Source organism: Serpula lacrymans (assembly GCF_000218685.1).
Source record: "Serpula lacrymans var. lacrymans S7.9 unplaced genomic scaffold SERLAscaffold_11, whole genome shotgun sequence".
NCBI classification, from domain to species: domain Eukaryota; kingdom Fungi; phylum Basidiomycota; class Agaricomycetes; order Boletales; family Serpulaceae; genus Serpula; species Serpula lacrymans.
In genome coordinates this window covers 947,950-974,010 of record NW_006763300.1, presented here as the reverse complement: position 1 = coordinate 974,010, position 26,061 = coordinate 947,950, and the positions used below count along the sequence as shown (strand labels likewise).

The 26,061-nt window shown below is 47.1% G+C and overlaps 8 protein-coding genes across 8 annotated transcripts; 4 read left to right on the top strand and 4 right to left on the bottom strand.

Annotated features, from left to right (window-relative positions):
* Window positions 1–54: 54 nt before the first annotated feature.
* On the top strand, window positions 55–963 carry SERLADRAFT_417205 (uncharacterized protein; the record flags this gene model as incomplete). The annotated part of the gene is made up of 4 exons (XM_007321467.1): window positions 55–91; window positions 192–246; window positions 299–782; window positions 837–963. 3 exons carry the CDS (start codon window positions 243–245, stop codon window positions 961–963), a joined length of 615 nt encoding a protein of 204 aa, XP_007321529.1.
* A 136-nt stretch (window positions 964–1,099) lies between these two features.
* On the bottom strand, window positions 1,100–3,493 carry SERLADRAFT_474570 (uncharacterized protein; the record flags this gene model as incomplete). Its single annotated transcript, XM_007321466.1, has 11 exons — window positions 1,100–1,563; window positions 1,617–1,680; window positions 1,739–1,797; window positions 1,855–1,913; window positions 1,966–2,327; window positions 2,392–2,452; window positions 2,499–2,825; window positions 2,878–2,932; window positions 2,991–3,080; window positions 3,130–3,153; window positions 3,211–3,493. The coding sequence occupies 11 exons, from the start codon at window positions 3,410–3,412 to the stop codon at window positions 1,274–1,276; spliced, it is 1,593 nt and encodes a 530-aa protein (XP_007321528.1).
* A 120-nt stretch (window positions 3,494–3,613) lies between these two features.
* Window positions 3,614–5,187, bottom strand: SERLADRAFT_474568 (uncharacterized protein; the record flags this gene model as incomplete). Its single annotated transcript, XM_007321465.1, has 6 exons — window positions 3,614–4,051; window positions 4,103–4,156; window positions 4,220–4,313; window positions 4,367–4,699; window positions 4,752–4,930; window positions 4,982–5,187. The coding sequence occupies 6 exons, from the start codon at window positions 5,091–5,093 to the stop codon at window positions 3,762–3,764; spliced, it is 1,062 nt and encodes a 353-aa protein (XP_007321527.1).
* Window positions 5,188–6,035: 848 nt separating this feature from the next.
* SERLADRAFT_474567 (uncharacterized protein) lies at window positions 6,036–6,393 on the top strand (the record flags this gene model as incomplete). The annotated part of the gene is made up of 1 exon (XM_007321464.1): window positions 6,036–6,393. A coding segment is annotated over one exon (264 nt), but the record flags the coding sequence as incomplete, so codon positions are not given.
* Window positions 6,394–6,647: 254 nt separating this feature from the next.
* Window positions 6,648–8,336, top strand: SERLADRAFT_474565 (uncharacterized protein; the record flags this gene model as incomplete). The annotated part of the gene is made up of 7 exons (XM_007321463.1): window positions 6,648–6,928; window positions 6,981–7,044; window positions 7,100–7,396; window positions 7,448–7,505; window positions 7,562–7,632; window positions 7,692–7,884; window positions 7,936–8,336. 7 exons carry the CDS (start codon window positions 6,691–6,693, stop codon window positions 8,191–8,193), a joined length of 1,179 nt encoding a protein of 392 aa, XP_007321525.1.
* Window positions 8,324–11,464, bottom strand: SERLADRAFT_451757 (uncharacterized protein; the record flags this gene model as incomplete). The annotated part of the gene is made up of 5 exons (XM_007321462.1): window positions 8,324–8,857; window positions 8,913–10,785; window positions 10,838–11,112; window positions 11,175–11,267; window positions 11,327–11,464. The coding sequence occupies 5 exons, from the start codon at window positions 11,462–11,464 to the stop codon at window positions 8,474–8,476; spliced, it is 2,763 nt and encodes a 920-aa protein (XP_007321524.1).
* A 488-nt stretch (window positions 11,465–11,952) lies between these two features.
* On the bottom strand, window positions 11,953–13,374 carry SERLADRAFT_474561 (uncharacterized protein; the record flags this gene model as incomplete). Its single annotated transcript, XM_007321461.1, has 3 exons — window positions 11,953–12,406; window positions 12,456–12,477; window positions 12,530–13,374. The coding sequence occupies 3 exons, from the start codon at window positions 13,328–13,330 to the stop codon at window positions 12,063–12,065; spliced, it is 1,167 nt and encodes a 388-aa protein (XP_007321523.1).
* A 793-nt stretch (window positions 13,375–14,167) lies between these two features.
* On the top strand, window positions 14,168–26,020 carry SERLADRAFT_451754 (uncharacterized protein; the record flags this gene model as incomplete). Its single annotated transcript, XM_007321460.1, has 35 exons — window positions 14,168–14,185; window positions 14,244–14,932; window positions 14,982–15,274; window positions 15,335–15,450; window positions 15,500–15,792; window positions 15,846–16,027; window positions 16,082–16,136; window positions 16,185–16,698; window positions 16,769–17,347; window positions 17,450–17,864; window positions 17,922–18,239; window positions 18,292–18,440; window positions 18,502–18,715; window positions 18,767–19,333; window positions 19,388–19,778; window positions 19,828–20,295; window positions 20,357–20,601; window positions 20,736–20,740; window positions 20,964–21,214; window positions 21,269–21,588; window positions 21,776–21,849; window positions 21,904–22,109; window positions 22,157–22,412; window positions 22,460–22,569; window positions 22,629–22,879; window positions 22,936–23,240; window positions 23,295–23,600; window positions 23,676–23,736; window positions 23,790–23,893; window positions 23,950–24,062; window positions 24,114–24,219; window positions 24,276–24,456; window positions 24,510–24,644; window positions 24,697–24,944; window positions 25,002–26,020. The coding sequence occupies 35 exons, from the start codon at window positions 14,168–14,170 to the stop codon at window positions 25,221–25,223; spliced, it is 8,760 nt and encodes a 2,919-aa protein (XP_007321522.1).
* Window positions 26,021–26,061: the final 41 nt, after the last annotated feature.

Sequence of the window (26,061 nt, the reverse complement as noted above, 5' to 3'; positions counted from 1 at the left end):
CAACTCTGTCAGACTGCCGTGTTTGTAGATCTCAATAATTGTCAACTATGGGCTGTAAGTCTATGCTGCCTCAAGCAAACAGCTATAAAAGGTACGGGTGAGTTCACAATTATCATCCAGACATACTTACCTCCTCCTTCCAAATTGCAATGACTCAATCTCCTCCCCCTGGTCGTTCAAACTCTTCCAAGCAGCCTGAACGCTCCGTGAGTGAAGATTGCCTCAGCGACGAGGAAGAAACTATGAGTAAGGCCTTCTCATGTTTCTGATTATTGCACTAACTTACGTGTACCTCCAGACATCCTCCTTTCTCTCCTCTCATCCGTAACCTTGAGTAGGAGCAACGCTATGCTCATGATGTCCGCTGTTCTTGGCAGTGCCCGCCCTTCAACTCCATCAAGTCCCATATACACCAGCTCTTCCCCATCTTCCTCAATAGTTCAAGGGTCGCTTGCCGCCAGCTCTACTGTGGTATCTGGTCCTTCAGCTGCTGCTTCTTCACGCACTCCTGCTTTGGGTGCCGCCTCTTCTCCGCTTACTCCTGCTTTGGGTGCCAGTGCTTATGCGACAGTTTCTCCGATCACCACCAGCTCTCCTCTTTTCACCACAGCACTTGGCTCGCTCGCTACCCCTGCCGCTCCACCTGGAGGTAATGTGCCAAATGCCTCACAGGCTATCACTCGCACATACCTCGGCCAGGTTTATGAGGTTCCTGATGCTGGGACAGCTGGTCCCTTCTATTTGGTCACCAGAGGACGTAGAATTGGTATCTTTGCTGCGTGGTAAGTGACCTTTGACTCGTCGACTTCGAAACTGTCTCATCTCTATTTTCTCAGGCAGTCTACCTCTCCTCTCGTTATCGCTGTCAGCCGCGCCGTTTTTACTCGCTGTCCTTCTATTTCCGCCGGTATCACAGCCATGCAGAACACAATCGAAGCGGGTGAGGTGGAGATCTTACCTTGAGGAGAGGGGTTGTCAGTATATGTGTAATACTTGTAATTTCTTGATGTATTTGGACGCTTGAAATCCTATGTTGACATATTGAATTGCACGCTCGCTCGATCTCTCATCACACTGGCTTTTGCCCAAATCACACTCGCTGGATCAAAGAAATTAATTAAAATGTATCTTCGTTGATCGCCCATCAAAGGCCTTGCTCGAATTTTGCTAAATACAAATATAATAGCTGAAGGTACATCGGATTTTGAAAAATATTATGCCGGACATTGGCCGGGCTCGAAAGTTGAACCGTAACCAATCATCCACCGTAAGATTACAACTTACTCAAGTCCCTACGGACGTTAAACTCACACCCCGTCTTGGCCTTCACCTCCTCAAGTGTTGCGCCTCCCATTAGTTCAACGAGCTCAAGCTCTCCAGCGGTGCGATCAACTTTGAACACCGCAAGTTCAGTCACAATAAGGCTGACGGTGCGTGCTCCGGTGAGTGGCAAACTGCATTGCTTGAGAATCTTTGGGCTTCCATCCTTGGCACAATGCTCCATCACCACGATAACTTTGGTCTTGTCTGGGTTGGACACGAGGTCCATGGCGCCACCGATACCTGCACAAACATCGTAAGCACCAAAGAATGTCAGTGATACTACCCTATCGAACCTTTCACAAGTTTCCCTGGGATCATAAAGTTTGCGATATCACCGGCCTGGGATACTTCCATAGCCTGAACGAGAAAAAGGCATTAGATGTCACTTCAGTCATCAAAGCCTGACCTATCATACCCCCAAAATAGAGATGTCCATATGGCCACCACGAATCATGGCAAACGATTCACTAGAATCTGTGATACATCATATGTTTGGTCTTGACCTTTTACTCTTGCAGGACATCCACTTACCGAAGATGGAAGCGCCAGGCAGTAAAGTTACGGTCTCCTTTCCGGCGTTGATGATATCCCTGTATGCAGTCATATGGGCACAAAGTAAAACTCAAGGGGGTGAACACTAACGGATCAAGTTGCACCTCAGTTGGGTATGGTCCCATGCCCAATATTCCATTTTCACTTTGCAGCCAGACACTCACACCAGGTTCCAAATACTCTGTCACAAGAGTGGGCATCCCAATCCCCAGATTCACATAGAAGCCGTCTTTGATTTCCTTGGCAGCGCGCTTTGCAATCCGATGTCTCTGCTCCTTTGCTCGGCTTTGTTCGGGTGTTAAAGATGCAGAACTAGTATCTGAGGATGATTTGGCCAGAGTGACGAATTCGATGTTTTTTGGAGCTGTCGCTTTCACGATGCGATCAACGTAGATACCCGGGAGATGTACAGCGTTGGGTGAGATTGATCCTACTGGTACAATGTTATCAGCCTGCCGGGGGTGGACATAAGTTGAAGGTTCACAGTGAATAATAATAGTAGAATTTTTGACGTACCTCCACAATAGTGAGCTTCGCATTCTTTCCCATGACCGTATTGTAGTTGTTCTGTGCATAGCTGGACAATGTTAACAGATTTCTGTCAAAGGAGTTGATGCAATTACCGGAATACACAGTTTCCCACTTCGTCCACTCTCCATGCCCGAATGAATGCAACATCTCCAGCAATAGCTGGCTCCATAACATATCGACGACCGCCAAACTCACGCGACTCCTTCTTTATACCGGGATACTTGACCCCATTTGCGAAGCCACCTTCATTATAGCGCACGGGAATCAATCCTTCCTCCACGGCAGTCGATGCTCCGGTGGGGGTAAAAAATGCAGGGATACCTGCTGCATGAGCACGCAAACGCTCGACGAGCGTACCCTGTGGAACGAGTTCTAGTGATATTTCACCCTTCAGGTATAGAGCTTCGAATGCTTTGTTGCTAAAGTGAGATAGGTCAACGTTATAAACGACGGAAGAGCGCAGGTACGTACCCGCCAGGGTAAGATGCGATGATTTTGTCCACTTGCTTGCTGTTCAGCAGTTTCCCTGGAGAGACCGTGTATAAGTAAATCGCAATGAACCACCGAGCAATTAGGAAATGCACCCAGGCCAGAATCTCCTGCTCCTGCATTGTTTGAGACAGCAGTTAGCTGTTGAACCTCTTTCCTCTTAACCAGGGCCCCGAGAAGCGTATCTGAAAGCCATTCGGTGGTGTTTCTTCGCGACGACAGTATCATACACACCTGGAACTCCTGCCAATCCAAAGCCTATACATACGATCCTTTAGAATGTTTATCATGGGGGTGGAACATCAACACACTAACCACCACATAAGAGCACATCCCCTGACTTTACGTCCTTGACGACTTCATCAACAGAGTCCCAGACTTTTCTCTTCTTTGGGACCGGGAGATCTACTGGTGTACTATACCACCGTATGCCAGGGGAGAGTAGTCGACTGTAATTTCCAAGTACTATAGTCGGTGAGGCCGCCCTGGCCGTCCTAGAGATACGCGCCGCCCACATGATATAATTGACAGCCCAAGGAGAGGAGGAAAGACAGTACGGGCCTACCTTCGTTTATGTATGCGTATAAGACAAGTGATCACGAGATACGGGCCACGGTACTGTAAGTAAACCGTGTAACCCAGTCGGGCATAACATTTACACGTTCGCTTGGTCAAGGTGGTTGAGAACAGGCATATAGGCGGATCTCATCCGTCGGGCATCCGTAAGTACATATTTATTGTACAACTCACGATTCAGCTGAGAATATTGTTCATTCTGATTCTGTGCGAATAGTATCCAACAAGCCCAATGTCCTTTTGGTATCACGTAAAATTACAGCAACCCTGCGATTGTATTTTCAACATTCTTATCGCCTTCTGCCAGGTCCTTTGGGTTTAGCGAATGACTTTACCACCTCCGGCTGCGGTTGCGTGTTGGTATCTTCATCCTCACGAGAAATGTATCCCAGTTCAGCCATGATAAAAGCTTCGCCGAGCTCTGCTGGGTCTGACGTCTGTATCTTCCGCGAAGCCAGAGCGCATGTTGATTCTGCCGTCGCAAGTATGTTGTTAGTGGACTGGAACACAGACAAGGCACCCGATGCGTAAGTCATTCGATATTTGACGGGGGAGGATGATGGGCACGAGTATATGTAGACTATTGACCTTGATTAGATGATGCCCATGCACCCAAGTGTAAAACGCTTACTGATGTCTCGACCACTCGTTGAATAGGTATTCGGCCATGCAAAGAATGCATATGCTATACCGCCAACATTTCAGTCAGCACCGACACTCGCAATGATGTGGATCAAAAGAATCTTACCAGGCTCGGATTTAGGAAGAGATGAGCCCAACGCGTCGATGGTAACATCTACAGCTGACCCAAGGACAAGAGATCCTGACGATGGATCGATGTGCTGCTCGTAGGTTCAGTATTGTCAATCGATGCTGGGGAAAGTGTATTTCTTACAAGGACAACAAGTCGATTGCCAGGGTGAGTAGCTAGTTCTTCAACAGCACCTCGAACATCTTCTGGCCAATCCCAGCCAGGGCCAGTGGGGATATGAGTCACCCTACTCCTGCTGCCATTGTAGGCACTGGAGCTTCCCTCCCGTTCGGCGGCTTTGACGTCAGCTAACTCTTGTTCTCTAGCGCTGAGAGGCTTTGGGGCAGCAAGATGTCTCTTATGAGCAGCGTAGGCTTCAGGCAAGACGTCGGTCTTATCAGTGGCGAATAAAGAGTCTGTAAAGACAGCGGACCCAAGTGACTTTGTTAGAGAGTTGCGAGTCGAGGCATAGAGCATCTACTCTTGATGGTATGAGCTAGAGAGCTGAGGCGGACACAGGTGCACCTGCCTTGTCTCTGACTGTAGCAGAGTCGGGCACGTAGTTTATCGCGAGCCATTCTGAGGGCGGATCATCAAGACGGGTCAAGACATACGCTGGCTCCTTGTCATCCAAGAGATCCTGCAACTGAAGCAAGTCTTCTTCGAGCGATCCTGAAACGTCTATCACGGCGACAGGCGCGAGCGATTCTACATGAATAGTGAGGACAAAGATGATGAGGCATGTGGAGGAATGCAAACCGTCGTGCATGCGGATAGCAACTTTGATGAAACGGACTTGTTTTGACTCTACGGCTGCAGAGAACGATTCGACGAGTTCAGGTGATACTTGGATACCTGATGTAGCAGACATGTTGCGCGGACTGGATGGTGTAACAAAGCAATTTCTTATAGCTTTCTGTGTTGACTGTATATAACCTGGTAGTATTGTGCTAAGTGACTATGCCGGGTATGCAACTTGAAGTAAAACGGCGGACCGAGAGACCGTGGCGCAGCGCTCACTCTTAAGCCAGGCGTAATCGTCACAGTACCGGCACTAGTAGCAGTGCTAGTTGTACTCTCTGCTTTCCTCGTCAAGCGCCAATTCCGTAAATCACGAACCTGTGTTGAACTCATATATCACTGGCAACAGAACAATTTGCATCTTGTTGGTAGCTTGCGGGATTGCGAAAAACAACACACACGCACAGCACATTGGCCAGACACATCGCAGGGGGCATTCTTAAGGTGCATTAGCCCTTTCATCACCCACGTTTTTCTCGACGTTCAACTTGTTGTCTGAACTTTTGCTGAATCGTCCGAGTTTCAGTTCTCAAATCAGTCTCAACTCAGTTTAGAGTCATACCGCTGGCGATGGATTCCCCGCCATTTGTACCGTATCAAGCGTACAGGGTAAGATATTGTTTTTCAGAGTGTCCTGGTTCTGAATATTGTTTATACAGTCAAAGAGACACTCGCGCAATATCTCCAATGTGCATCTCATTCCTAATGTTTCGCCTCCACCATTGTCACGCCCATCCAGTGTGGCCAGCAACGCCTCTATCGCTTATTCGCCAACCCCAGCTTACGCCCGACGACACGAGTCTCAGGAAATCGAGAAATTTGCAGCTGATTTCGCACAGGTCATGTCAATCATACCTCTAGCAGACAAGACCGCTTCGTCAGACCCGGTGCCTACGAAAGGCACTCGCACACCACTTACTGCTAGTAGTTCATCTTCTCCAGAGTCGATCTCTCCGACAATTTCTCAAACAACACTCGATGCACCTGTTCCAGCACCCACTTTGTCGCCAGATATCAGCACGCGCTCTCTCCCTTTGCCGAAAGTGAATGGGAAAAGTAGAGAAGTTGAGCCAACCGTCGAACCATCTGCTCCGTCATCGATTACCATGACGAAACCAAATAATGCCCCAAAGAAACAGTCAACATTCCGTCGTGTACCCCGTGCAAGTCTCACTGCAAGGTCATCTCTCCCTTCATCACCATCACCTCTACGCCCTCTAGGTTCCAATACTCACGCTGCATCCTCTTCCACAACTTCTCTTCAATCTGAACCGCCTTACTCGCCGGCGATGCATCACCGTGTCACATCCCTTGGTTCGGTAGTCACAACACTGGCTGAGGAGAGACCTCACTCGACATTGTCGTTACCCATTCCCGAGCAGCCTCAGCCGATCAATATACCACACCCTCCCTCGTTATCGTACACCCCCCGCAACCAGCCTGGTACACCATTCCAGAGGCCTCCCGTCCCTCCAGAGAAACCACTTCCCAAGGTCACCGTTTCTGCTTCCGAGACCACTACCACTTCCAGTTCGCCAGCTCCGTCCATCCCTCCTTCACCATCCCAGGCCCCCTCTCGTTCACCAGCACCGTATCGGCCTGGATTTCAGCCCAAGGGCGTATACAGGCCTCGTACTGGCGAGTTTACAGAAGCTAGAAAGGCGAATATGGACGTAGGAAGGGTTGAACGAACGAAACTCGAACGCCGGATGGAGAAGTTGATCCATTTACACTTTCCACTAGATGGAGTGGATTCAGCATCTCACAAGCGGCCTACAGAAAATCGGAGGTCGTCATCCTTATTCAATTTAGACCTGTCAGACATCAAAAATCTGGATGCGGGGGATCTATGGAAAGGTGTTCTTCAGTCGCAAGCGTTACAAGGAACCAAGGGAGAGATAAGAGGTATGTGTGGTCCTGATTAATTCTTGTGCACCCGACGAATTCCTTTTCATAGCTGCCGAGCAAAGGATTACACCATGGCAAGAAGATTCGGACGTATCGAAGTGCCCATTATGCACGTGAGTCTACTACTTTTACGGCGGCCACGCTTCATAGAACTAAGCTGTTTTTCAGTGCATCATTTCATCCTCTGACTAACAGAAAACATCACTGTCGCCTCTGTGGCAATATAATATGCTCTTTGCCCATTAAACGGCCACAAAGGCTGGAACCGTGTTCTATCCTCTTCGTCGTTGATCCCAAGTCGAGGCGAATAGAGCAAGTGGAAGAAGGCGTTGATTATGGTGTGAGGAGACGAAGAAGTGTTGATACCCGAAGTAGTGCGAAGGAAAAGGCAGCGGATGTCTTGGCAGAAGAAGAGAAATTCCTGAAGGGCGTCAGGATTTGTAGAGAATGTCGGCCCATTCTCTCGTTCGTTACCATTCCAAAGTTTTATCTGCACCAACTGATATACTCCTGTAGGCGACAGCAACATTTCCAAGAAGCTTCGCAAGTCCCCGTGTTTCATAGGCTTTACGATGTTGGTACCTTCGATATATATATTGAGAAGGATTTGTCGTCTGATCCGCTGTATAGGCATTCATCAGCTTGGAAACAGAGATAGAAGACTCCCTGCCACAATTCCGGGAACTCATCCTAAGCCTAAAGTATGTTCCAATCATTTTGTCTTCGTTATCTTCGACTTATCACGGTTATACAATTTTAGCACAGACGACCAACCTACTAAGGAAGCCACTGCAACCAGGAAGCGCCTTTTGGAAGCCTTTTCGCAATACGATGCACTCTCCAAGCGTATTCGAAAGATACCATGCCCTCCCAATAGTTCGCAGGATCGAGTACAGATGGCTATTCTCACGCGAGCCAATTTGTTTTTGCAGAAAAATATGTTTCCTTTACAGGTTTGTGTTTGAGTTTATCTGCTTTAATGCTTGATTGACCATATGTCGCAGTCTATACCTAAACCGAAAAAGCAAAATTCATCGAAATCCCAGACTCCAGGTGATGGACCCACGATTGATCCCGATTCTGAGATGGCACATTCTCTTCAGCCTTTGCTCGAACAGGAGGCTTTACTAGAATCTTTTGTGGAAGAGGCCGTGGCTCACAGGAAGTTCGAGGACGCGAAGACTCTGAAGGCGAATCTGAAGGAGATCAGGACTGAAATCGATAAGATGCTGACCATTGCTGATAGAAGCAAAGCTGGTTGAGGAAGACATCCCTCTCTCTTTCATATCCTTCGCGTAGAACAAAATACTTGCCAGGTACCCGCGTAGGACATTGCCAGTACTTTGGCTATTCCTAGAAACATATCCTTCCCGTCGGTTATGAATACACCATTTTGTCGTGCAAGAAAAAATTATTGTATTTAAATGGGCAAGCACATCATGGGAAGCGACTTAACGTTACGGTATGTAGGGATGCATACAATGCAATTAAAAAGCAAGTGCGAAGATTCTATGAGAAAATAGGTATGATTCCATTGAGGCATTATTGGTCATTAGGTTCTCGAACGCGATCTTCTCCGTATCGTGGAGGGGTTGGAATATTGAAGGACTGGTTGGGCAACGCGCTGCGAGGCAGTTCTCTTACCAAAGGAGAAGCCAGCTTCGAGCTCTTGGGCGGTTGAGTACTTCGACTACGCGACAAATTTGCACCTAACCGATTATCCTCAAGCGATGTGGGGTAATTTGTGCCACCCCACATCGGTGAATAAGGCCTGGGAGTGGATGAAGGCGAAAAAGACGAAACGTGCAGCAGAATGACAAATTCTTCCGTGGCATTTGTTAGTTCAACCATCTTGGTCCGCAAATCTGAATATAGTGCATGGGTGCTCCCATACGACTTTATCACGCTCGACAGCTTGACAACGGTCTGACAAAGAGAGTTAAGTGAGCGAGACAAATATACTCATAGAAAGTATCGTCACCTTGACAAACACATGCGCATCCTCACGAAGCGCCTTTCTGTTGGCCGATAAGCTGCCTTTGTGTATGGCACGTATATTAGTCTTCAGCCGCTCTGTTGTACCTCGAGCAAGAAGCAACGTTTCTCGCACGTCCTGGTTTGCCTCCTGGATATCGAGGTCGTTATCCAGGATCCCTGAGATCATCTCCCAGACAGCAGGCGCCGCCTCCACTGCAACCTCCATTGCAGACAATGCCTCCTTGTCAACCAGGGTCCTTGATGGAGGTATTTCTACATTCAATGATTTAAAAGGCGGCGGAGGAGAAGAAGAAGCTAAAGTTGTAGCTATTGATGTTAAGGACCCCTGTCGGGAGTGATCACCACCCCCTGGAGTCAAGATTATAAACTCAGAGGGAGCCCCAGAGGATGCCCCAGGAGTACCACCACCAGACAACACTGGTTGTCGTATACCAGCACGCAAGCCTGAAGGGGTACCTGGGACATCCTCATATGAAGGAAGAGTCTTCCCAATTTCGACATCCTTTGAACTGAAGGATCCGGCATGCCTCCGCGTTGTACGTGCCCGTCCTATGGGTTGTGTTGGGCGCGAACGCGGAAGAGGCATGTTGGGTATATGCACATTGAAAGAGGAAAATGATGGAGAACCTGAGGCAGGCGGTAGCTCAGGGCTACCGAGACTAGAATTTGAAGGCGTTGTGTGAGTTTTGACGGGGGGAGGTCTGCGGTGATCGGAAAGAAGAGGTTTGATAGACTCGATATGGGGAGCCATAGCTTGCCAGGCGAATGAAATCTCGGCGATGGCACCATAAAAAATCAAGTGCAGTTGCCGCATGAACCGGACGTCGTTCTTAGCAGCAAGGACCTTCAGCTGTAAAGCAACTATACCTATTGCTTTTCCAAAGACAGCTGCTGTGTCTCTACTACATTCGATTACTGCTCGGCATAACCCGGGCCCTGGTGTTGTCTTCTTGCTCATAGTATCGAAGCGGTCGAGTGCATCGACTAGCTGCGTCATGTATGCGTTTGCAGGGTCTATCACCTTCTTGATGACGGATGAAAGCTGGTTATCCAGAGTATAAACAGTGTAATGGGAGAGACACTGGTAAACTTGCGAAGTAGAGAAAAGAATGGAACGAGCCGCTTCCACAAGACTGAGCAGAGAGGGAGGTAGATTACTAGAAATCGTGGCAGCAGGCAATGCAGAGAGTCGCCGGAAATATGAGTTCCGCTCGAGCTCCATAGGAGGTACAGGGGGAATCGTTCTATCAATCGAGTCAGAATATGCAGAAGGGGGAGATGGTGTGAGCGGTTTAGCTCCATAAATGAATGGCTGGGCATCAGATAAGCTATCTTGCCGATGTGGGAGTGGGGAGGCAGCAAATGACTCTGGCTGTACAGTAGGACGATTCTCGAAGTAATTCGTAGTTCCAGGCATGGGTGATTCCAACGGCCTGCCTTCAGGATCAATCTCGAAGTTAGCCTTCCTGAGATCAGGCAGACTTTTCTTGTTCATGACAAGTAGGCGATTTACGCTGTCTCCAGCATAGGAGGCGTTCCTTGTATGCGGTTGAGTATCAGGTACAGTAGTGCTGTCTTCATCAGTAGAATAGACAGATTCGTCAGGTGTTGGCAGATAACTATCAGGAGAGCGGGTAGGCGATGAGTCACTGTATACGGGAAGTTTAGATAGTTGCAGTGGTGGTGGTCTTTCCGACCGTGGCGAAAAAGTCGAACTGTGAAGAGGAAGATCATCGGACTCGGTCCAAGAAGGGAAAGAAAGTTCCGAGTCAACGGAAAAAGTTCGTGCATGGGGTGTGGCATCTGCGTCTGAATGTTTTTTACGCGAGTGCGGCCATGGGGAGATATCTTCACACCTAAGTTTGAGCAGAAATGAACACAAGTCCTAAAGTTAAGGCTAAAACTTACATGGAGGTATCTAACGGGGCCTGCTCGTTTGTTATGAGGTCGTCCAAAGCTCTCCTTGCTTCCGACTTGCTGTTGCTGTTTTCACGTAGCCATGTCTGCAGTTCAGCTATCCAAGTTGACCTAATCTGAGGGTCGTCCATGTTTTCCGTGAGCTCCACGACATGTCTTGGAGGCCATTCTATAGGATTACGTTCAACTTTTAGGATGTTCAGATTGCGAAAGTCGGCCAGGTAGGGAGGAAGCCTCGTGATTTTGTTTCTCGAAATGGAAAAAACCTGCGATACGAGATAGCGTCAATTATCGACTAGCGATTATGTCTACTGTCTTTGCGACTTACCCGAAGGTTCGCCAAAGAACCAGGCTGAGCAGGCAGTCTCTTGATCTTATTGCGGCTCATGTCCAGAATTTCCAAAGAAGGCATCACAGTTAGCTTTTAAAATGTCGCGTACTTGAGTGTACGTCAGATAATAGTTTGACTCCGTCACGTACTACATCAGGAAAAACCGAAAAGCTATTGCTTGTCAGATTCAAGTATCTCAGGCGAGAAAGGAGTGCAAAGGCAGTAGTCAAAGTCGTTAAGCGATTAAAACCTAGAGAAATGCTGATAAGGTTGTACGTCCACCCCATTGCATGGTTCCGTAAGTTTGAGATATGAAATACAAGGTAGTCAGACGTACCGGAGAACTGAGCTATCATCTTGGAGAGAGCCGTTTGTTCCAATAGTGGCAATCTCTTCGACACTATCCTCTCCAACATCTGTAAGGTTTTTATGCGTAAAATCCAAAGTAGCGCCATCGTCCGGAGATTGTAAAAGAGCTTCCGCAATGTGGCCTTCGTTCAGAGAAGCAGAAGGCAATGGTGACAAGAGGCCATTCTTACTGAGCTGTCGCCCGACTACACGTTCTGTATCTGGTGAAATCATGTATGCCAACGGGAAGCCAACAAGATGGAATGTTTGAACGCTGGCTGTCACGAGCACCAGGTATACGTTTCCCAGCAGGTATCAGCACCTGGTTCTTCAACTGAATTTGGTGTCCAACAATACAGTTGATCTCAATTCGGTTATACCCGATACGGCCGGCTGGTGACAGCAAGTCTGATACACTAATCATTTCTGTCACATACAAATGATTACCAATGGCACAAGAGTGAGATAGTATTAGTACCAGTAGCGCAAGTATAGATCCGTATCTTTACAGTGACACAACATGCAGGAAATTAGTCCTCAGAACCACATTGAGACAGAAAAGCTGACATCTTCACTGCGCATCGCATGCCACCAACCAGGAGGAAAGAACAACATGTCACCAGGCTCTAAAGTGGCACAAAGGGCATACTTGGGTGTAGTTTCCCAGAATGCTGGAAATTCGCCACGCGATGCGCTTTCTGCCTCCGCCGAGCAAGGAAAAACATCGACTCGGGAAGTGTTACTCAGAGACGGATTCACAATGTTAGCAGCAGGATTATGAGACCTATCGGCGATGTCCGACGACGTTACAGTGAAAGGATACATGAACGGTGTCATGTCAGGAGGGGCCAACCATACAGTCTTACGACCTACAACTTGGGCTAGAGAGAACAGTCAAGTACGAATCAGATGCGCAAATGCTGACATTACCATAGCAATTGAAGTACGGGTCCTGGGGGCAACTATTTCAGATGTCATCCCACGGAATAATGCGTGACACATACCGTGTGTGCTGGTGAGACGGTGTCTTGTGGACCTAACCAGGCATTGAGCACAAGTTGGTCATCGTTTTTCGGGGGTTGGTATTCCAGGTACGTGGATGGTGGAGGAAGAGATGCAAATATGTAATCTGGAAGAACAATATCATCACGGAGTGCTGGAAATTGCATCATGAGATTGTGCTGTGCGAGATAAAGGACATCGTGACTTTCTTGACAACCAGGGCGACTAGATGAATATAACGACGAAAGGAATGAATCCCAGCTGATTATATCTGGCTTCCAGTCATCGAGTCTATAGTCTTGGCCTATTTCCACAGGTACAACACGCCCTGGGCCTGCGATAGTACGCAAATAATCTATAGACGACCAGGGGTGTTCGCTCAGAGCAGGCCAGTGGAGAATGTGACCTCGTAAGATGAAAGGTCTGTTACACCACAAGCGCTGGAAGAGTGTAAGGGAAGGAGGGTTGATATAAGGAACATTCCCTTTGAAGGTGCCAGAGATAAACTTGTCGATAGACGAGATAGAGGAAAAACGCTTATTGGAGGGGTTTAGTTGGAAAGGGTTGTGTGATGCCAGATACTGCGATTGGATCTGCTGGATGATATTGTGAATAAGCTCCAGTCTGCCTATACCCGGTGCCCCGGCGATAATGATAGCACGGTCCAGTTTCGCAATACTTTCGGATGCGACGGATTCGTTTACTGAAGTCGTGTCCAAGAGGTTGGCCAAAGACCGAAGGATGCAAGCATCGGTATAAAGTCTTCTCCAACAGTAGGAATCAGCTTGCGACATGGACGACATTTTCGTATATGCCAGATCAAGAAATGTATCCACGTCATTTGCTGAACAAGTGCTGAAACCATCGCAAAAAGACTGCCCAAGCTTGTAAAAACTGTGTAGAGTTGTTGGGTCACAGGGCGGCAAATCTTCCATGTGTTATTTTCTTTTTCGATCGTCGGGGGTGAAAATACAAGCTGCAACTTACCTACAACAGTCTGGTCGCTGTCTAAAGGTTCTAATAGATGCCTGATGATATCTGCAGGCCAAGACATAGGCTCTGGCATGACGGGTGTCAGTCAAAAGATCAACAGAAGTGATGGTTTACAGCTTTCATGACGAAAAGATAGAGCGGAGATGGTTTTAGACGAAAAAAAAAGGGACTTTACTGCGCCTCCACGTGAGAAAGTAAGCAATTTCCAAAATAGGCCAATCGAAGCATGTCACGGCGTGATGCTCCCTCACGCGAGGCAGAAGATAAAAAGGACAACCCGAGAGGAACCACCGTGAGAAAATTCCCCAGACGATCATTTCCTCCCAAAGTAAACCTTTTCGCGGCTCGTGCCGACCGGCGTAGACCTCTTTCTTTTTTTGGACATGACTTCTAGGTACGCGCCTGTTGCGGTTAATGTCCGTGTACTTAGTTCTGAGATCTGGGACAATAAACTTGCTTTGTGTAGGTTGGACCGGCTCCTCCTTCTACTTGATACAGGTTCTTCATCCTCAGTGAGGAACACAGCTGCCAAACAGCTGGCCCAGTTAGCCGCGAAAAGCGTAATCAGTGATGTTGCAGTCGGGGATGATATCAAGACTAACCGCCAACATGTTTCTCTTGGCGACTCCTCAGCGTGGTCTGAATTAATGGCCGTTGTAGCACGGGTATATCTCGTCCATTTTAGCTTCGCCCTTTATCAATAACACACCTATCCATCTTCAGATTTTACCTTATTTACATTCAAAGAGCTATGAGACTAGATCGGCCGCATCTAATGCCCTCTCACAGATTTTCTCTCTTGTGCCCGTATGGCAGCCACAGGACACTGACGTCAAGCCTTCCGTTGAGCCTAATCCGCATGCCCCTGAATTTCCATCCTTTTCGGTGCAGGAGCTCATGCAGAAAGGTAGCCTCCTCCTCGCATCCTCCGGTAAGGAGTTTTCGAAACCAGCTGGTATTCTATCTAGTTCTTCGGAGGTCAAAAGAGCTCGTAAAGAAGCCATGGGTCGCTTAGGCTTGGATTTTTTGGATAGCGTTGGCGGGGCAGATGACATGGATCTCGACAAGGAGCTAGCCGTGGAAACCGAACTCGATGCAGAAGACGATCCTGAAAATGCAATGAAAGTGGAGGAAACCCCGGTGTCATCTTCACCTATGGACGTTGACTTCAAGCCCAAACAAGAACGCTCTTCACCAGCTCGTCCAGATTCAACCACTCCTACTGGTCCTTCTCTCCCAACAACATCGGGTGCATCGGCTGGAGAAGATGCAAGTGGGTTGTCTGCCCGTGAACGCAACCGACTCAAGAGAAAGAGAAAGCCAGGAAATTCAGCTTTTGTTGCTGCCCCTCCCCCTCCCCCGCCTAGTGCAGGCTCAAAGTACAATCCTACTCCAGCTGGTCCTTCGAATAAGTATGTTAGCTTTGTCGAGCTGTTGTATGGTCACTGAGGTATTGTCTAGAGCCCGACTTGTATCTTCAGAAGACGGAGACCAGCATATGTCGCGAGTAGACAGTCCACATCCTGCAACAAATGGTGTTTCTGTTGAAAAAGTAGTAGTTGATCCTTCGAAAGGTGGTGCAGTCTCTCCCAAAGCAGCACAACAATCGAAAGCGCTGGAAGTAATCCCAGGCGCCTGGATCTGGGATGGAATTGTTAGATTATTGGAGGTTGATCTTTTCTCAGAAACTTGGGAAGTTAGACATGGAGCTGCCATGGCCTTGCGAGAATTGCTTAAAGTGCAAGGTAAAAATGGTGGAATGAAAGGTATGGCATATGCAGTGCTGCATGTCCACCAGTCTTAACTTGGTTTAGATTGCATTTCTTGGGAAGACAACGCGTCTGACCATGAACGATGGTGTAACGATCTCGCGGCCAAGCTTCTTTGTGTTTTTGTTCTAGATCGTTTTGGTGACTTTGTTTCGGACCAGGTGTGTACATTATCATATTTTAGTGAATCAATAACTAACTGGAAATCAGGTTATAGCTCCTGTCCGTGAAACGGTGTCGCAGACACTGGCTTCACTACTTCTGCATATGCCCAGGAGATCCGTAATTCATGTGCATTCAATCCTTATCCAGATGATTCGGCAGGATTTCCTCCTAACCTCGAGTCATGCTCACGTATGGGAGGTACGACATGCGGGCCTTCTAGGTATTAAGTATGAAGTTGCCGTCAGGACTGATTTATTCGAGGCGATGAAAAAGGATGAAGGATGTGATTATACTGGCAAAGAAGTACTGCAAGGAGTTGTGGATGCTGCTGTCCTTGGGTATGTGGGTTATGCACGACCACGCCTAAATTGGTAACTGATTTAAAGCATAGCCTAGGAGACCACGACGACGACGTTCGTGCAGTGGCTGCATCTTGTCTACTACCTGTTGCCGGACATCTCGTCAATGAACTGCCAGAATCTTTAGATCGCGTTTTGACGGTCTTATGGAGCTGTTTACGTGATATGAAGGATGATCTTAGCTCTAGTGTTGGTGCCGTCATGGACCTTCTTGGTTAGTCTCACAGTCCCATGCATATTGTTATCGGACCTAACTAACTATTCCTAGGCAAGCTTGTGGCATACGACAAAGTTATTGACATCCTGGCACAAACATCAGTATCGTGCGTATCTTAAAGTTAGTCTATGGGCTGAACTAATGATTTGAACAGGCTTCCTCTTTCAACATTAGCACCTACACTGTTTCCCTTCTTTCGACATACGATTCCCAATGTTCGCCTTGCCGTTGTCAATACTCTTCATTCCTTTATGATGGTTTCTTCTTTACCAAGAGACTGGATTGTTAGCCCTTTTCTTCGTCTGCTCTTCCAGAACCTCATCGTGGAAGAACGCTCGGATATACGCCAGGCGACATTATCTGCTTGGCGAACCGCATTAGACGTCCTATCATCGGTTCCTGGGTGGACTGAAAACGTGATCACTCAGCAGGTTATTCTTGAATGGTATGCGATTATGATGACACCTTTAGGTGTGACAATGGACAGTTCAACGTTCTACTCTCCATCTGTTACGGCTGATGGTCACGGTCTGGTTCCCGAACGGCACAATGTTGACAAGAACATGCTAAGCCAAGATTTGGCCCTTGTTGCTGTGGAGGTCATTTTGCAGGCTAGAATTGCGGCTGCTACGGCACTGTCGTATCTGATTGCCTCCTGGTCGATTGGGGTGAGTGTCCTGTCTCATGTCCATTGTATCATGGACCGGGCCAGTGTACTGACATATGTTGATTAACCAGGCGGTGGAAGAGCTGTTCCAACCAATTTTAGTTCACTATCTCGAGTCCACTAGCATGCTTCAGAAATTCCTAGCGGCTATTGTTTCGGAAGAATGGGCCCATGCATGTGAGGCAAAGTCACCATCCTCTTCCCTAATAGAGAAGTTCCCCCTAGCTCAAGAGCTTAGTAAAAGGACATTATTCTGGTTACAAGCTCCCCCGCCAGCCGCTTATCACGAAATGGCCTTCGCACTTCATCGCATTCATGCCGAGTGTTATGCTCTTCTACACTGTTTTGCCAGCGATTGCAAGCTACCTATTTCTACTATTCCATATCTGGGCGCCGAAATTGATATTACGGGGACGAAGGCAGACTGTTTCACAATCGATACGGCTCATGCGGCCGTTGGTTCTATGTATACTAAGCTCAAGGAAAACCTAGGGCGGACAAAGAAGCGCGAGTTAGTGATCATAAACGAGAAGAGACAAAAGGTCGTCATGAGTATCGATCGATATGTCGAGGTGAAGGCTCAACATGATATTCGAGTGTCAGCAGCATTTGCTGCTGCCTTTGTGGCTTTCAAGAGCACCCCAGACAAAGTTAGCCCAGTTGTAAAAGGAATCATGAATGGCATAAAGGTAAAGTGCTTTTCTCACTCTGGGTAGATTCATCGTCTAATAGACTCGATGATCTAACATCAGAATGAAGAAAATCTCGACTTGCAAACTCGCTCTGCCGTCGCTGTTGCATTATTTATCGATTTTTGTGTGCAACATAACATAGCGCAACCTCCTGATAAGATAGTGAAGAATCTTTGTACATTCCTGTGCCAGGATGTAGATCAAACCCCGACGTTCGCATATACTCGAAGCGTACTTGATGGCATTCTTTCCTTTCAGACATCATACAAACCTGCAGGTTCTAGAAATGGTAGGGACGGTCATGACCGAAGTGATACTCCAAAGGCGGACGAAGCTTCCAGTGCTCGCCTGTCAAGAAGGGGAGCTGGGTTGGCTTTTAATCAACTATCTACTAGATTTGGTTCTCGACTCTTCCAGGTTCTTCCGAAGATGTGGCAATCCATGGCAGGTGGATTGCTTAGCGCTTGTGGGAGTGGTACGTTGCCTAACCTGTTACGTGCGCAATGCGGAGGCTGACCAATGTCTTTTACAGGCTCGCCCCAAGAAGCGGATAACCTGATGGAAAAACAGTTTGGTCAAGACGTAATCGATTCTTTAAGTGTTCTTGAAGCTGTTGTACCCACCCTCCACCCTGATCTTTGGCCAAAGCTCTCAGAACTTTTCCCGGTAATGGCCTCAGCTCTACAAAGTCGTTATGCCATTATTCGTCAATCTGCTGCTCGATGCTTTGCTGCTGTCTGCGATGTAATGACGTCCGAGGCCATGCGTTTTGTGATCGAAAATATAATTCCAGTACTTGGTGACCCTGTGGTCTTGTCCAACAGGCAAGGTGCGGCAGAGGTGATATATCGTCAGTAACTTATAATCCTGTGGGTCTCCATTATACCTAACACCTCCTATAGATGTCGTCCAAAAGCTGGACATTAAGGCGCTACCATACGTAATTTTTCTAGTAGTCCCGGTCTTGGGGAGAATGAGTGACTCTGACGATGATATTCGATCAACCGCGACGAACACGTTTGCTTCGCTGGTGAAGATGGTGCCTTTGGAGGTATGTATATACGTACTGTGCTTTGTGAGACGCTGCTGATAGCATTCGCTCGCGTTGGCAGGCAGGTCTTCCTGATCCACCTGGCTTTACCGAGGATCTTCTTAAAAGACGCGAGACGGAGCGGCAGTTCTTGACTCAGCTACTTGACGGGACGAAGGTCGAGCTATACAGCATTCCGGTGACTATCAACGCAGAACTTCGCAAATATCAACAAGATGGTGTCAATTGGTTGGCATTTCTGGGCAAATACCAGCTACATGGTATTCTCTGCGACGGTTGGTTTTTTTTACGTTATTTCATTATACTTTTCCTCAGATCTCTTCTAGACATGGGTCTCGGTAAAACCTTGCAATCGATATGCATTTTGGCTAGCAAACATTTTGAAAGAAGTGAAAAGCATAAGGAGACTAAGTCGCCTGATGCTGTTCATCTTCCATCGTTAATCGTCTGTCCACCCACGCTGACGGGTCACTGGTATTACGAAATTCTAAAGTATGCAGACAATCTGCGGCCAATTCTCTACACGGGCAATTCTCGCGAGCGGTCACGAATCCTTTCGAAATTAGCGAAACACGATGTTGTCATCACCTCCTACGAAGTCGTGCGCAATGATATCGCAAGCTTAGAGGGTCTCAACTGGCTTTACTGTATCCTAGATGAAGGTCATGTCATCAAGAATGCCAAAACGAAATTGACAAAAGCGGTCAAATGTATTCGAGCTCAGCACCGATTAATCCTGTCGGGAACACCAATCCAGAACAACGTGCTGGAACTGTGGAGTTTATTTGATTTCCTTATGCCTGGCTTCCTTGGAACCGAGTCATCATTTAATGAGCGCTTCGGTAAACCCATATTATCTAATCGCGACGGTAAAGCGAAGAGTGGGGAGGCGGGTAAGTTGCTCACTCTTAGATCCAAGTGCATTCTCTAAACGCAGTACTTCATAGCTGCTCTTGCGCTGGAAGCTCTACACAAACAAGTCTTACCATTTTTATTACGCCGGTTGAAGGAGGACGTCTTACACGATCTACCCCCCAAAATCATTCAGGATTACTACTGCGAGCTTTCCGAAATTCAGAAAACTCTCTATGATGATTTCGCCAAATCCCAGGCGAGAGTCAACGCGGAGGATGTCATTCAGAAGGGGGCCGCTCAAACCAAGGAAGGAGGACAGCAGCATGTATTCCAGTCACTGCAGTATCTGCGGAAACTCTGCAATCATCCAGCACTCGTCCTTAAAAACGATACGGAAGCTATCAATGCAGCATTTGCCAAAGTAGGCTCCAAACACGAGGGTCTCAACGACATTCAGCACGCCCCGAAGTTGCTTGCTCTTCGGTACGATAGTATTTAAATGTTGGATCACCCTTTACTGATTTGATTTCAGGCAATTACTGACTGATTGCGGCATTGGCTGTAATTCGGGTGGAGAGGGTGGGAAAAGCGATGCCGCAGATGGTGTATCTGATTCAACTGGCGCCTTTTCCCAGCATCGTGTTCTCATCTTCTGTCAAATGAAACAGATGCTAGATATCATCGAGACGGACCTTTTCAAGCCACACATGCCTTCTGTGACGTACATGCGACTCGATGGTGGGACCGATGCTACGAAACGTCACGCTGTAGTACAGACTTTTAACTCGGACCCTAGCATCGACTGTTTGTTACTGACTACTCATGTTGGTGGCCTAGGTCTCACATTGACAGGAGCTGATACCGTCATCTTCGTCGAACACGACTGGAATCCTATGAAAGATCTGCAAGCTATGGACAGAGCGCATCGCATAGGGCAGAAGAAAGTTGTGAATGTCTATCGTCTTATCACCAAAGGCACGCTGGAAGAGAAGATCATGGGGTATGCATTCTTCTACTATTTGGATATCTTTTGAAAGCTGATTAATTCATTTTGTGGGAAGTCTACAACGCTTTAAACTGAATATAGCCAATTCCGTGGTCACGCAGCAGAATGCGGGTCTGTCCTCTATGGACACCGACCTCGTACTAGACCTGTTCAAGCGAACAAATGAGGAGGAGGATGCTGCAGCAAGAAAAAAGGCCAAAGAGGCGCATGGGCCTCTCAGCCAGAAAAATGTTCTTCAAGGTCTTGACGAGCTACCTGAAGAAGAAGAGTACGAAGGACTTGATCTATCTAGTTTTATGGGTTCGCTGGGAAGATGACACGGCCTATAAATTTTGTACGCGCTTTCTAGTTGGTTTCCTTCACTTTATTACGATGCATATATATTTGCATATAGTCATATAGTCTGTTGTATTGCATACATCCCCGTAATGTAGTTACTGTAGAAAATAATAGATTTCCTAGTTTCAGCACACTCTTACGTAACGGTAGATACTTGGAAGCAAATAATAGATTGTAAGATCATCCTTCCACTTCAAGTTGGATCAATTGAAATTCCCTGAACTCTTGCTGCTTAACCATTACCTCGCTCCAAACTTTCTGTCCTTTCATTTTGCTGAATGTCAACGTCGTATCATCCTGCATCGTTGATCACCACGTTGCAGGACACCCATGGCCAACCGTTGACTGCCCTATGTTTTGATCCCGTGTCTGATACTCTCTGGACAGGCTCTAATACAGGGCATGTTGTAGCACTACATACCGTACAGGGAGCGCGTGGAGTGTCGTTCCCAGTCGGTGGAGGTCTCGCCGTGAAGAAGATATCCGTCGGTGATAACTACGTCAGAGCGTTGAGCATCGCTGGTGAGGGTGTTGGCTCCTGGGCCAAGGGTGGGATGAATAAGTGGTTCTTTCGGTATGTTTCTGAGCATATATGTATTTTAATTATGATATTTGACTTATGTGCTAGGGATTTGACGACAATAACAGCTTTTTCTGATGCCGCATATTCTTCTAATATCATGGCAGTCGCTTCTGCTGCCCCTGAATTACTCTTGTTGAATTCAATGACAGGAAAAGCAGCACGACAGACATCAACACCGTCTGTCATTACTCACCTGCAGTTTTCACACTCATCACTACTCTCCGCATCATCCGATGGCTTCGTGCGTGCCTATGACGCACGCACAGGCCTCAGGCGCGAAGAAGGCGAGAACTCAGTTCAAGCTCATACAAGTGGCATTCAAGATTTTCAAGTTAGCGGAAATTTCTTCTACACAATTGGATGGAGTAGCAGGTTGGCTTTTATATATTCTCTTCAACCCGAATATAACAATCAACAACAGGCGTTCACATGCGCTTCCAGATCCCTTAGTCAAGATTTATGATCAACGTACTATGAGACCCCTTCCGCCTGTACCCTTTTCCGACGGACCTGCTTTTATCGACATCCTTCCGAAGCATTCTTCAACTTTAGTGGTCACATCCGGTCAAGGTTTGGTCAATGTCGTGGATGTTTCCAACCCTAACAATGTCAGTGGGTTCTACCAGGTATGCAAATCCAACCTATCGTATAAAGGTGCTGTTGTAGAGTACTTCATTCAGCTTGACACTGTATCCTATATCACTTCAACTGCTGTTTCATCAAACGGGTCGTTTATTGCATTTGGAGATTCCGGCGGTACTGTTCATCTCATGACTGCCACAGAGGGCGATTCGGATTCCTTGTTATTCAATGGGTTTGAGGGACAAGAGATCGAATGGGCAGATCCGGCTGAGGAGATACCTCAAATTGAGTGGACAGTTTCAACGTAAGTAGCTGTCTACGTTAAAATTCAATGGCTAACGTTTTTGCTAGTCCTCTCAATACTATCGGTCTTCCACATTACAACTCCCAATTGTTGTCTTCTTGGACTCCACAGTTTGTATCATCGTCCCCTAATTATCCTCCTCCTGCCAAGATCCCTCAGCAAATTCTCAACACCATGAAGACAAATGACAATGTGGCATATGCAGCTCTACCAAAGGAACTGAAGGGCCGCCGAAATCGAGCCGTTGTCACTCCAGCAAGAGATCAGGGGCGTTTCAGAAGTGGCAACAAAGGCAGAAACGGGGTAAGCATGGATACTTGGGCGTCGACAACTATACTGACATTCTGCAGCCGGAGCTAGAGGCAACTACCTTAGATGATAGCGTCGAAGAAGTCCCTCGAATATACCGCAAGGTAGAGATCGAGTATTCCAAGTTTGGTGTAGAAGATTTTGATTTTGGGTAAGTAGCTTGTGATGTACAGTTGAGTCAGATGTGGACTAAATAATTTTCTCTATCAGGTTCTATAATCATACAGCGTATAGTGGATTGGAGACCCATATTCTGAACTCATATACAAATGCATTGGTGCAAGTGATGAGTTACAGTCATGCTATACGACAACTAGCCAAGTCTCATATAACAACAAATTGCCCAAGAGAACACTGCCTCCTTTGTGAACTGGGTTTTGTGGTACGGATGTTGGAAGACGCTGGTGGCACAAACTGCCAGTCAAGTAACTTCTGTAAAACTGTCGGAGTCCTTGCGCAAGGTATGTCACTTACAGTCGAGACCATTTTGTTTCTCCCCTCACTCCAAACTTTTCAGCACAAAACCAACTAGAACTCATTGACTACGGGCGCGAACACACGGAGGTTGATTACACCCACACAATCCAGGCGTTCCACCGGTTCCTCATTGATCACCTGAGCTTGGAAGGGAATGTATTTCCACACAATCCTGTTATCGTTAAACATCCTTCCTTCCAACCGGATGTGTATTCTCCTGCTGCTGCACCTGTAACTCAGTTACTCGGTATTGACGCAAAGAACATCATCACCTGTATGAGCTGTAAAGCAGTGAGGGGAAAAGAAAATATGACTCACATAATCGATATGGTTTATCCGCGCAAGGTTTGGATCTACACCTCTTCGGTGTCATGATGGAAATTTACTTTCATGAAACAGATCACCTCCAGTGACCCTCCCTACGCAGCTGACTTTACAAGTGTTCTCCGTAGTTCGCTGATTCGTCAAATGTCCCATAAAGCTACATGTCAAACATGCAAACAATTTGCAACGTTCTCTTCGCGACGTTCAATCCCTACTCGCGACCTACCTCCAATACTGGCTGTCAACGCTTCCGTATACAATGAAGAAAACCTAAAGTTTTGGCTTGATAATCGTAACCAGACGTTCTTGAAACCTCAGATTGAAATGCAAGGCCAGGTCGAAGGTGTAGATGACCCCGATGTCGTCATATATGAGCTCAGGGTACGTCGCGTGCTCCATGGGATATGGTCGCGTTTGGGTTATTTTGTGATCCAGACGTTAACTTTCATAAAATAGGCCTTGGTCGTACAGATTGTACCAAAAACAAAACATTCGCACCTTGTCTCTATTGTGAAAGGTATCGGCATATCCCTACTAGGGTGCTGGGTACTGATGATTAAATTGCTCTAGTACCCGGTGCAGAGGGACAGAAAGGTCCCTGGTTCGTCTTCAATGACTTCGTCGTTAGGAATATCACGGAAGACGAGGCCTTCAGCTTCCCTAGCACATGGAAGGTTAGTCCCCAAGTCGAATATCTGTACTCAATCACCGACCGGCCCCGTTTATTCAGGTTCCAGCTATCTTGTATTTGGAACGAGTTGACCTCCAGGAACGCCTTGACCTGAGCGGACTACCTGATGAAATTGATCAATCCATTCTGAGCCGTGATACATCTATCTCAATGTTAGTATTTTTCCCCAAAATCTCGTCATGATCACTGAACAGGTTCTTTAGTAATCGCGATAAAAATCTGGTCAAGCATGAATGTTTGAGATTTGAGGAACTGCCCAAGCCCGGCACCTTGGTTGCTATTGATGCAGAATTTGTATCCATGCAGCAGGTAGAGCAGAGGGATCCTGTGACGAGTTCAAACATCTGACCTTATTTTCATAACAGGAAGAGACTGAGTTTCGGTCAGATGGAACTAATAAAGTCCTTCGACCTGCGCGGCTCAGCTTGGCGCGTGTTTCCGTCCTGCGAGGCGATGGACCCAAGCAAGGCGTGCCATTTATTGACGATCACATCCATACCAGTGAGGTTATCGTCGACTACTTGACAGAATTTTCAGGAATCAAATGTATGAACACAGTTGTGTTTCCTTTTGCTTTGTGATTGACATTTGTTTCTTAGTTGGTGATCTTGATCCTCATCTTTCTCGACACACCCTAACGCCGTTGAAGCTGGTGTACAAGAAACTGCGTCTGTTAGTGGATCGCGGATGCATTTTCATAGGTCACGGACTGTCGAAAGATTTCCGTATCATCAGTAGGTCATATTCCACTTTGTGTAAATACGAAAAAGCTGACGTTCTGGTTAGATATACATGTCCCACCTGATCAAGTCATTGACACTGTTGACTTATACTTCCTGAAGGCTCGGCAGCGTCGCTTGTCCTTACGGTTCCTGTCATGGTTTGTTTTGCACGAAAATATACAAACCGACACGCACGACTCCATTGAAGATGCGCGTTCTGCGCTCAGACTATACAAAGCTTACCATGAGTTTGAAGAACAAGGTATCTTTGATATGAAGTTGGAAGAGCTTTATCGAGAAGGTCGTCAATATGTGAGTGTACTAATGGCCAAATTATGAAATATTCAGCCGCTTACATTTATGAACCAGAACTGGAAACCTCCACTCCCTACTACCACCTCTGCATTGCCGCAGCCATCTCTTCCGGCAATCTCAACATCCCCCGCTCTGCAACAATATCCGATGATGCCGCCTCGCAATTTTGCCCAAGCAAATTTTCTTTCCAACAATCTGAAATTTATTGGTATACCTGACTATTTCCCTACATCTGATAGTTATGGCAACAACTGGGATCAACGTGGACAACGATGATTTCGCGACATTTGTTGAACAGACCAAAATGGAGCAGAGGCAAATGTATTATGATTTATGACTTAAGTAAATGCATATTGTATTTTTTATTGCTAGCACTGTAGAATGACGATCAATATCGAACTCTATGTGGATTGATTTAAGTCGAGTCATGATTTTTTTGCGAAGGAACTCTAGATCAGGGTAGTACATGATAGTGCACTAAAACTACCAACGATATACAAACATTATCCAAGGCAATCAGGATATTAAGGTCGCCTCTTTGCTTTCGCCGTTTTCCGATGAAGCGTAGTCCTATCCCTCTCGAACCTGGTCTTTTTTGTCTTTGGTCCAACTTCTTCATCACCATCAAACTCATCCCTTGATCTGGCCTTGGACCTCGAGAGCGCATCTTGTTTCTTTCCCTTTTTGCGCAACTCCTCGTAGCCATCCCCAACACCCACAGCTCTAGGTCTACCCACTGAGCGCAAAACGTCATTGAATTCATCCTCCAACCCTGCCCCACGACGCCGCCCGCGAACACCATCTCCACCCAAAGCGAGATTTTCCTCGTCACGCTTCCGTCGTCGTGAATCTTTTTTGTTCATCACAAGACGTGTGAAGTTCTCCTCTTCGAACTGGGTCATGCGCTGGATCTCGCGTGCCCTGTTCGATGCGAGAGAAGGCATAGAGCCTAATCCAGAAGTCGACTCCATGTGAGGTTTGTGTGGATCTTGTTGGAGGAGGGAAGACAGAGCGGTAGGTACGGGTTGTCGTTTTTCTTTTCTCCCTGTAGACTCGACGTATGGCACAGGGGCAAGTCTAGGCGGACGATAAATTCCATCACCATCGTGATCGT